The following is a 10599-nucleotide window of genomic DNA, read 5'->3' on the forward strand; positions in this document are numbered from 1 at the left end:
AATAAACTTCTAATATAAGAGGTGTCTAGACTGAAGGTTTTTATGCATTTATCTTCTTTCATTCTCACTTACTGACTTGTCTGTCCACTCCTCCCATTCATATTGGCAGAAACTGCCAGCTATATTTTGACCTTGCATATATAAAAGCCTGCTTTTCAATTAATCCTAAACTATGTGGTATTCTATTTTTGTAATTCATAGTGGCTGAATGCACATCTTATGGTTGCAATTGGCTTCATCACATTCTGTGGTACACACCCCTCAAATACAGGGTAATACAATCCAGTTCTCAAAAACACACAGTTTCAGAACTCTCCCTAATAAGCTCTATAGAATGCCCTCAATTCCTGCTGCAGATTTCCTGTATTAGCACTTTCCCACAGAAACTTCTGGTTTATCTTCCAGGCCTCCTGAAATATTGGACGTATAGAAATCAGGTAAAATGTGTTCACCAGATCACTGTATATATGACAAAAAAGTTCAGCATTGTAGCTGTTTTCTTTGTCTTTGGCTATCTGAAAGTGTAGCTTCTGTTCTTTAAATTGATCAAGAAGCCTTTTTCAAACAGGGACTAATGGAAAGACACTGTGCATCAGAAAGCTGCAGTCTCTCTTGGTGATCTGGAAGTAACAGACAGGATGAGTGAAAGGTGTGTGTGGGGGGGAGTCCGGGCTGATGGGTGATGCTGAAAGTGGTCAGGTGATGGTGAGAGCAAGGGAGATCAGCCATCGAGAGATCAGTGCTTGATGATGGAGTGATAAAACATTAGATGAGACAAACTTCTCAGACTGTGAAATCCCACAGTGCTGAGCTCAGCGAAACTAGGAGAGAGCATCCGTGATTAACAAGGAGATATCCTTTCCCCTCTAGTCACACAGGTCTAAAGTCAATAGTCCCCAGTGATCACATTCTTCAGGCATATTTGAACACTTTGTCACGAAGCTCTTTGGTTTTGACCCCATAAATGATAGGGTTGAGCATGGGGGGGACAAGTAGATAGAGGTTGGCCAAGATGATGTGAACATGGGGAGAGAAGCCCTGACTGAATCGGTGTGTCAGACTGGAGAAGAGGAAGGGAGTATAAGATGTCAGCATCACACACATGTGGGCTGTGCAGGTATTGAGGGCTTTCTGGTGGGCTTTCTTGCAGGATATTCGGAGGATGGCCCTGATGATCAAACCATAGGACAGGGCAATGAGTGTCAGGTCTAACCCAATGATTACAAAGGCCATCACCAAGCCATACGTCCTGTTGATTGTGATGTCCCCACATGACATCTTCACCACAGCCATGTGCTCGCAGTACGTGTGGGGGATAATGTGGTTGGCACAGAATGACTGCCTGCTCAGGAGCAGGGGTAGGGGCAGAATGATGAGAACAGCTCTTGTCAAACCCACGAGCCCTAGCTTAGCTATTTCAACACTGGTGAAGATCGTGGCATATCTCAGAGGGTTACATATGGCAACGTAGCGATCGAAGGCCATTGTCACGAGGACAGCTGACTGCATAGTAGAAACTGTGTGAAGGAAGAACATCTGGGTGAGGCAGCCACCCACAGTAATGCCTTTCAAATTGAACCAAAATATACACAGTGCTTTCGGCATGACGGAGGTACACATGCTGATGTCTGTGAGCGCCAGCATGCAGAGCAGCAGGTACATCGGCTTGTGCAGGGTCTGCTCTTTCCATACAACAAAGAGAACTATGAAATTTCCCAAGAGTCCAATAATGTAGAACATGGAGAAAGGGATGGAAATCCAGATATGGGCAGGTTCCAGGCCAGGGATGCCTGTAAGGATGAATGTTGAAGAGTCAGAGGGGGTCAGGTTGAAAACTTCCATGAGATGTTCAATGCATCGATTGGGCTCAGAAAAGCTTAAAGTGCCTGTGAAGAAAGAGAAGCACAGTAAGAGGATTACAGACTTTAGAACAAATAGCACAGCAAATATTTTATAGTTATTACCAAGCTACAAGGGGGGTGAACAGTGATATGGTAACATCTGCAGATGGCACCAGAATACTTAGGTCACAGCCAAGTGCAGAGAAGTCCTCAGAGGGAGCTAACCAAGCCAAATGAAGTGTAAGTAACTGCAACTTTTGTGCCCTTTGGAGGGAAAACTTGAACTCCTCAAACACCTTACCGAGTTCTGATTGAACAGTATGACCTCAAAACAAAAATCTGGGTGTCATGGTACACAGCTCTGTGAAACCCTTTTCAGAACACAAGCACAGACAGAAACTAAGCAAAACACTGGGATCCAGGAGGAGTGGGATGGGACAGCATACAGAAAATACAATGCCGTGAGATGAGTCAGCCAACGTTTCACCCTCCTCTGGACTCCTCTGTGTAGTACTGGGCTGTGTAGTACTTCTCACACCGGATATTGCAGAACTAGAGGAGTTCAGGGAAGGCCAATGAGAATGATCAATGGCCCGGGGAAACTCTACTATGGAGAGAAGTTGAAAAGCCTGGGATCATTACCTTTACACACTACAGGAATAAGAGGAGACATGAGAAAAGCCTAGAAAACACTGACTGGTAGAGAGTAGGTCAAGAATCTGTTTTCCCTTTCTCATAATACAAGATCAAGAGAACATTCAATTAACTTGAAATGTAGCAAATTCAAAAGTGATTAAAAAAGAATACTTTCCTTAGTTTATGCCTAATGAGGAATTCCTTTCCGAAAGTAGTTGTCGCCATGGGCTAAGCAAGAATCAGGAAGCGTTTGGACATTTACAGAGGTAGTGAGATGATCCAGTTACTATTCTTACAGATAAATAAACATTATGGAAAGCCCTTATGCCCATATGTTTCAGGGCACAAGTCAATCTCTAGTTGTTAGCCATTAGGGTGACACTGTCAGGACCATTATGTCATCCCCCCATCCACCTACTGCTGTTTCCTTACACCTTCTTCTGCAGCTCCTAGGGCTGTCACTGTCAGAGAGAGGACACTGGACTAGATAGAAAATACGTCTGATCCATGCTCAAATTTGTATCTTGTAAAGGAACCAAGTTTCCCCATGGAACGTTCTGCCAAGACTATAACATGGTTAAAAAAAAGAACTAGATAAGTGCATGGAGGATAGGTCCATCAAGCACTATTAGTCAGGATGGGCAGGGATGGTGTTTGTAGCTCTGTTTGCCAGAAGCTGGGAATGGGTGACAGGGGATGGATCACTGGATGATTCCCTGTTCTGTTCATTCCCTCTGGGGCACCTGGCATTGGTCACTGTCAGAAGACAGGACACAGGGCTAGATGGACCTTTGGCCTGACCCAGTTTGGCCATTCTTCTGTTCTTATGAAACAGACACTATCATGCTGGGCTATGACTTTGTGCTCAAAAGAATGGGCGCAAAGGGCACAAGGGTCTTGGTATTTAGGGGTACAGGCCTGCACCTCTGTTACTTCCCTTGATTCGTTTGGTGAGACACTTACTTGCTGGCAACCAGCTCTGTCTCAGATGTAAATTGGTGTTAAGTGTTAAGTGACAAGTGTAAGCAGAGACATGTGTCTGCAACTCAACTCCTAACCCTTCACATGCCTGAATATCAGTGAAGTTTTCAGATGACACCAAAATTGGGGAATTGTAAATAATGAAGAGGACAGGTCACTGATCCAGAGCCATCTGAACTAGTTGGTAAACTCGGTCAAATCATACAACATATATTCTAATATAGCTATTCAGACATCTACATCTAGGAACAAAGAATATAGCTGATGCATACATGCTGGGGTACTATAGTAGGAAAAGTAATCACTCTGAACAAGATTTGGGGGCATGAAGAGAAAATTAGCTTAATCTGACCTCTCAGTGTGACCATATGGCCAAAAGAGCCAATGTGATCTTTGTATGATAACCAGGGGAATCTCAAGGAGAGGTAAAGGAGATATTTTACCTCTGTCATTGGTACAGGTCACAAGAATTATAATAAGATTAGAAACCCTGTATTATAGTGATAGACTCAAAAAATCTCAGTTTTTTTAGTTTATCAAAGATCATTACGGGTGACTTGAAAATTGTCTGTAAGGACCTATATGGAGTACTAGTATTTTATAACAGGCTTTTCAGCCTAACATTCAGAGGTGTAAAAAGTTCCAAGGGCTGGAAGTTGAAGTTAAATAAATTCTGACTGACTGGAAATAAGGCATACATTTTTTTTTAAAAGGTGAGAGTAATTATTCTTTTTTTTTTTCTATTCATGACCATATTCAATTTAGCTCTATGGGAAGAATTTCTCACATGACTGCAGCACCTTGGGAATATTAAAATAGGTGTGTATATCAAAAAGCTGAGGATCATGTGAGTCACTGCATGGATGAACATTTTAGGTGAGAAAAATAATGACTTGAGCCCATAAAGTGTCTGCAGTGAAGAATGAATGTACAACCATCACCATGAATGAGTAACAGAACCCGCTAGCAAATGGTCCCAGAGTATCCCGGGTTTAACGTTTGTGTGCCAGCGGCCCACTGTTTCAATCACCTACCAGTGGTTCCTGCACATGGCAGCTCTATTTATCTAGGCCATCACATGTCCCAGAGTTGCCTGCTCTCATTTTATAATGTGCATACTTCTCAGTTTGTGAGTTATTCCTGTGTAGCAGTCCTTGAAACACCACACACTGTGTACGGATGTAACAAGAGAGGACATACAGGTGCATGCCTCGGCATTTGCCACTCGTGAGATTTCTCACTGGTAAGAGACAAGCACTGATCTCCCCACCGCCCCATCAGCCGAGGGAGCAGTCCTGATGGGAGGCACCTCACCCTCTGCAGGGGAAGAGCTGTGGGGACCATGCGGCAGCTGGGAGATTGTGGGAGCCAAGGATGACTTGGGAGCATGGAGAAGACACTAGCGACCAGACTGCTGTTGGAATCGAAGCAGCCTGAGATGGGGAAGGAGAGTACGGAAAGGGGGTGTCAGAGTATTATGGGGGATTGAAGCAGCTGAGGAGCAAAGTGTGACGGGTTCCCCCCAGGGTGACACCTGGAACTTGGGTACCACTGAGCCCTCTGACTCACCAGCCTGGGCTCCCTCTCTCAAAGCGCTGCTGTGACAAGCTGCAGACCGACTCCTGGTCCTACACCTTCAGCAGCATTCACACAGGCAGGGACACACCAAACTGCAGTTACGTGCAGGCTCTTTGACCAGCCACTGCATGAACCAACAATAGAGAGGCTACAGCCAAAATAGCCACCAGCTTCCTAGCCTAGGAGCCCAGAGCTGTACCATCCTGCCATGGTCCAAACTCCAAGCAGTATGAATTTGTTACCCAGAGCACAATGTAAACTTGTGGTAACCAAGCTGAGATTTTATCCCTAGACATTTCACTTCACAGCATACTGGGGTTAGATTAAATCATAAAGCAAGTTTTTTTTTTTTTAACTACAACAGATAGTTTTTAAGTTATTATAAGGGATAGCAAACAGATCAAAGCAGATTACCTAGCAAATAATCAATAACACAAACTAAGCTTAACACAACAGTTAGATTGACTATGAATTAGCAGTGTATCAACCTGATTCATGATACAAGCAGTCTGGCACATTCTCAAGGCACAAGCTGCATTTGCTTTGCAGCTTGGGTTTCTCAGGTTTCCATACACAGGCTAGAAATCTCTTTAGCCTGGGTCCAGCACTTCTCCCAGTTCAGACTTTTGTCCTCAGGTGTATCCAGGAGTCTCCTTGGGTGGGGAGTAAGGAACCACAAAGATGTCACTCCCTGCCTTATATAGCTTTAGCATATGGCAGGAACCCTTTGTTTCAAAACTTGGTTCCCAGACCAGTTTTTGGGAAAATATAGACTCCCCAAGATTGAGTGCAGAGTTATGTGCACTGGCCACATGCCCTTGTAGAGTCATAGAATCCATTTCTTAAAGGCTGTTCTCAGGAAGGCTCACCAGGTGGAAGGTGAGTTTCTAAGTTTCTCCTCAGACCTATTGTTCTCCCTAATGGCTCATTGCTCTGAATAGGCCCTTCCCAACCAGCATTTTGCCTAGTGGGCAGTACCCAGATGTAACTATATTTGAAGTACAGATACATAGTCAATATTCATAAATTCATATTCAAAAACGATACGTTCACACCAGTAGGATAATTGTATTCAGAAAATCATAACTGTTCCAATGACATCTTACAAGACCTGTTTGCACAAAGTGCATGATAATTTTGCCATAATTATATCATAATTATATCACTATGAAGAATACGGGGTGCAGTGTCACACAAAGATCAATGGTTCTTTCCACCGGCGAAAGGCCTAAAGTTACATAACAACAACAACAACGACAACACCTGGAAACAAAAACTGAGCAAAGGTTGTGACACCCAGGCTGCAGTTCAGGGGCTTGCCATGGGAAAGAGACCCTGAGACCAGCCCAAATGCACATTGGACCAGGAAAGATCCCGGCACTGGCCTTGGACCAACAATTAGAAAGACAAATTCAATTTCAGCAGCGCTCCCCACCACTCCAGGTACATGCACTCCCTACCCCCACAAACCCAGCGCCCTTGCCTGCCTCCACACATCTTATCACTGCCTGCTTCTCTGTGTACACCTCCCTCCCTGCCCTCACAACACACAGCATTGCCCATTTGTCCATGAACACCCGGGTCCCTGCCTCCACAGCGCTCAGTGCTACCCGCCTGCCCATTTATATCCCGCTCCATATCCCAGAACCCCGCAGTGCTGGCCACTTGTCCATGTAGATTCCCCAACCCCCATAACTTCCAGCTCTGTCACACAGTGATGTCCCTCACTCAGAACCAAAACCAGGTGCTAGATCCCACAGCACCAGCTCATAGAAATACCTCCTCAGAGGAGGTTAAAGGCAGTGTCTGCCTGCACTGGGGAAAAGGGGGAGATCAGCCTGAACTGCCTTTCTGGGGGTGATGGGAACCCCAGCAGCAGCTCAACCTGTGCAGGGAAGAAGAGAGGGACAGACCTGGCGGGAGGGAGCCAGGACATGGAGACTAAAAGGAGCCATTGTGAGTAACTCTTTCTCAAAATGACACAGAGCTTTAACACATTGCAGCCCACTGGAAACCCAAACACACCTTCCTGAGGCTGTTTTTCCATCTTGGCAATTGCTGACGTAACCACGAGGCTGTAGTGGGGCTGCTCACATGAGGAGTGAGGTTCCAGATTGGGGAAGGTGTCACAGAAAATCTGCTACAGTGTGGTCCACATTACGTTACAGTCTGAGACACCCCCTGCCACGGTAGGCCTCATTATGCCTCTTTGCTCTGTGCATGAGGCAGGATGTCCATTCCCTATTTCACCCAGTTTCAGGACTCCGCACAACTGTGATCTGGGTGCTGCACATTACACACCCACGCGCAAACACACACACACAGAGTGTGCATTCCTTGACTCTCCCCATTGAGATTTCCAACACCATCTGGTTTCCTCTAAACTATAAACATGCTGTTATTTTTACTTCCTTCTGGGGCTTCTTGTTCTCTCCAGATGCAGAGATGCTGGGGTACAAGGAGACCAGACCCGTCTCCCTCCCTGAAAAATTTTTTTTATCCTAAGAGTTCTAAACCTCCAAGCCCCTGAGTCAGATATTTCAGCAACTCTCCTGTCAGTTCTTCTCTAGTGCAAATGAGCTCACCTGCCTTAGAGGCCACGAGACAACTGCAGTTGAAGTCGTTGGAGAGTCATGGTCACTGTAAATCAGGCCATTTATTTACATCCCCACATGTAGACTCAGGTTGAACTCCGGACCGTGTTGACAGCTGATCTCAATGGGACCAAGATTTCACCCTCAATGTTTAACTTTCAGCTCTGAGCTGTGAAATCACGGCTTCAGGTCCTGCTACAGAGAGCACTTCTCTGTTAGGGTGCTGAAAGTGTCTGAAGTAAACCCTCAGTTTTTGTGACATTCTGAGACCACGAATGAAAGACAGGGATTCCAAAACACCCGGGTCCTGATTTTGCTTTCTGGGATGTTAGTGTCAATCTGGAGTGACCCACTGAAGGCAGAATGTGAGAGCAGAATCTGGCCAGTGTGTGACCCATTCTTGTTGTGAATCTTCTGGTAACACAGATACCCGCTGCAGAGGGTTTGGCTACACTTTCTAACAGGGCAGTAAAGTTGCTGAATTGGAAAACTTGACTGAACCAGAGGAAAAGCCACATAAAACCAAAAAAGGAAGCTACTGAGACAGCTAGAAGGACACAGTCAGACACATAAGAACAAAAGAACATAAGAATGACCGTACTGGGTCAGACCAAAGGTCCATCCAGCCCAGTATCCTGTATACTGACCGTGGCCAATGCCAGGTGCCCCAGAGGGAGTGATCCTAACGGGTAATGATCATGTGATCTCTCTCCTGCCATCCATCACCACCCTCTGACAAACAGAGGCTAGGGACACCATTCCTTACCCATCCTGGCTAATAGCCATTAATGGACTTAACCTCCATGAATTTATTAAGTTCTCTTTTAAACCCTGTTAGAGTCCTAGTATTCACAACCTCCTCAGGCAAGGAGTTGCACAGGTTGACTGTGCGCTGAGTGAAGAAGAACTTCCTTTTATTTGTTTAAAACCTGCTGTCCATTAATTTCAATTGGTGGCCCCTAGTTTTTATATTATGGGAACAAGTAAAATAACTTTTCCTTATTCACTTTCTCCACACCACTCATGATTGTATATTCCTTTATCATATCTTTTCAAAGTGGAAAAGTCCTAGCCTCTTTAATCTCTCCTCATATGAGACCCGTTCCAAACCCCTAATCTTTTTAAAAAAAGAACAGGAGTACTTGTGGCACCATAGAGACTAACAAATCATTTTAGTTGCCCTTCTCTGAACCTTTTCTAATGCCAGTATATCTTTTTTGAGATGAGGACACCACATCTGTACACAGTATTCAAGTTGTGAGCATACCATGGATTTATAAAAGGGTAATAAGATATTCTCTGACTTATTCTCTATCCCCTTCTTAATGATTTTTAACATCCAGTTTGCCCTTTTGACTGCCACTGCACACTGCATGGACATCTTCATAGAACGATGAATCCAAGATTTTTTTCCTGACTAGTTGAAGCGAAATTAGCCCCCATCATATTATATGTATAGTTGGGGTTATTTTTTTCCAATGTGCATTACTTTAAATTTATCCACATTAAATTTTATTTGCCATTTTGTTGCCCAAATCACTTAGTTTTGTGAGATCTTTTTGAAGTTCTTCACAGTTTGCTTTGGTCTTAACTATCTTGAGCAGTTTAGTATCGTCTGCAAACTTTGCCACCTCACTGTTTACCCCTTTCTCCAGATCATTTCTGAATAATTTGAATAGGATTTGTCCCAGGACTGACCTTTGGGGAAGACCACTGGTTACCCCTCTCCATTCTGAAAATTTACCATTTATTCCTACCCTTTGTTCCCCGTCTTTTAACAAGTTCTCAATCCGTGAACGGATCTTCTCTCTTATCCCATGACAACTTAATTTATCTAAGAGCCTTTGGTGAGTGACCTTGACAAAGGCTTTATGGAAATCTAAGTACACTATGTTCACTGGATCCCCCTTGTCCACATGTTTGTTGACCCCTTCACAGAACTGTAATAGATTAGTAAGATGTGATTTCCCTTTACAGAAACCATGCTGACTTTTGCCCAACAATTTATGTTCATCTATGTGTCTGACAATTTTATTCTTTACTATTGTTTCAACTAATTTGCCCAGTACTGACGTTAGACTTACTGGTCTGTAATTGCCAGGATCACCTCTAGAGCCCTTCTTAAATATTGGCATTACATTAGCTATCTTCCAGTCATTGGGTACAGAAGCTGATTTAAAGGACAGGTTACAAACCATAGTTCATAGTTCCGCAATTTCACATCTGAGTTCTTTTACAACTCTTGGGTGAATGCCATCTGGTCCCAGTGACTTGTTACTGTTAAGTTTATCAATTAATTACAATACCAATTCAATTAATTCCAAGACAAGGAACTGATCTTAAAAACAAATATTTATCGAAATAATTTCTAGTACATTTCTAGTTCCAGGTAAATCCTTTTTTACATTTCACCAGGTAAATCCTTTGGTGTTTCTGACAATGCTAAACAGTTCGAGTTGCCGTGCTGGTGAATTTCTTCCCAAATGGTTCTTGACTTGAACCCTGTATCCTTCCTGAGCCCTTAGCACTAACTTTAATGCAGAAACAGCCAACTCACCAAAATCCTGCTCAGCAGAGAGAGGAAATATCCTTATTGAGACAGGAAGGCAGAGCCCTGAGACTCAATGTATAAATCTCACTTGTCTGACACTCGCCATTCAGGACAACAACCTTTATAATTCCCCTGAACAGTCCCTACAGACTCTCAGGTTGGAAGGCCTCCCAGACAATTCCCTAAGCTCCATGAGCAGTGGGACAAACAGAAAATAGACCCTGGAGAACTTCAGCTTGAGAGCCTCCCCCGGGAGTGAAGAAATGATTCACTGACACAGGGGGCTCAAATTGTAAGGGCCAACTGAGTCTTGCAGACTGTTCAGCCTAGCAGTTGACAATGTTTTCCTTTCTGTATAGGAATCTGCACTATGTGTGGGAATGCTGTCAGAAGATATGGGACAACAACCACTTTCAAT

The 10599-nt window shown here is 44.1% G+C and overlaps 1 protein-coding gene across 1 annotated transcript; it reads right to left on the reverse strand.

The window, feature by feature from the left end:
• Positions 1 to 912: 912 nt before the first annotated feature.
• LOC140915869 (olfactory receptor 52P1) lies at positions 913 to 2380 on the reverse strand. Its single transcript, XM_073356438.1, has 2 exons — positions 2329 to 2380; positions 913 to 1886 (listed from the first exon to the last, which is right to left on the reverse strand). The coding sequence occupies exon 2, from the start codon at positions 1840 to 1842 to the stop codon at positions 913 to 915; it is 930 nt and encodes a 309-aa protein (XP_073212539.1). The 5' UTR covers positions 1843 to 1886; positions 2329 to 2380.
• Between the last annotated feature and the right edge of the window lie 8219 nt (positions 2381 to 10599).

Source organism: Lepidochelys kempii, chromosome 1 (assembly GCF_965140285.1).
Source record: "Lepidochelys kempii isolate rLepKem1 chromosome 1, rLepKem1.hap1, whole genome shotgun sequence".
Taxonomy (NCBI): Eukaryota; Metazoa; Chordata; order Testudines; family Cheloniidae; genus Lepidochelys; species Lepidochelys kempii.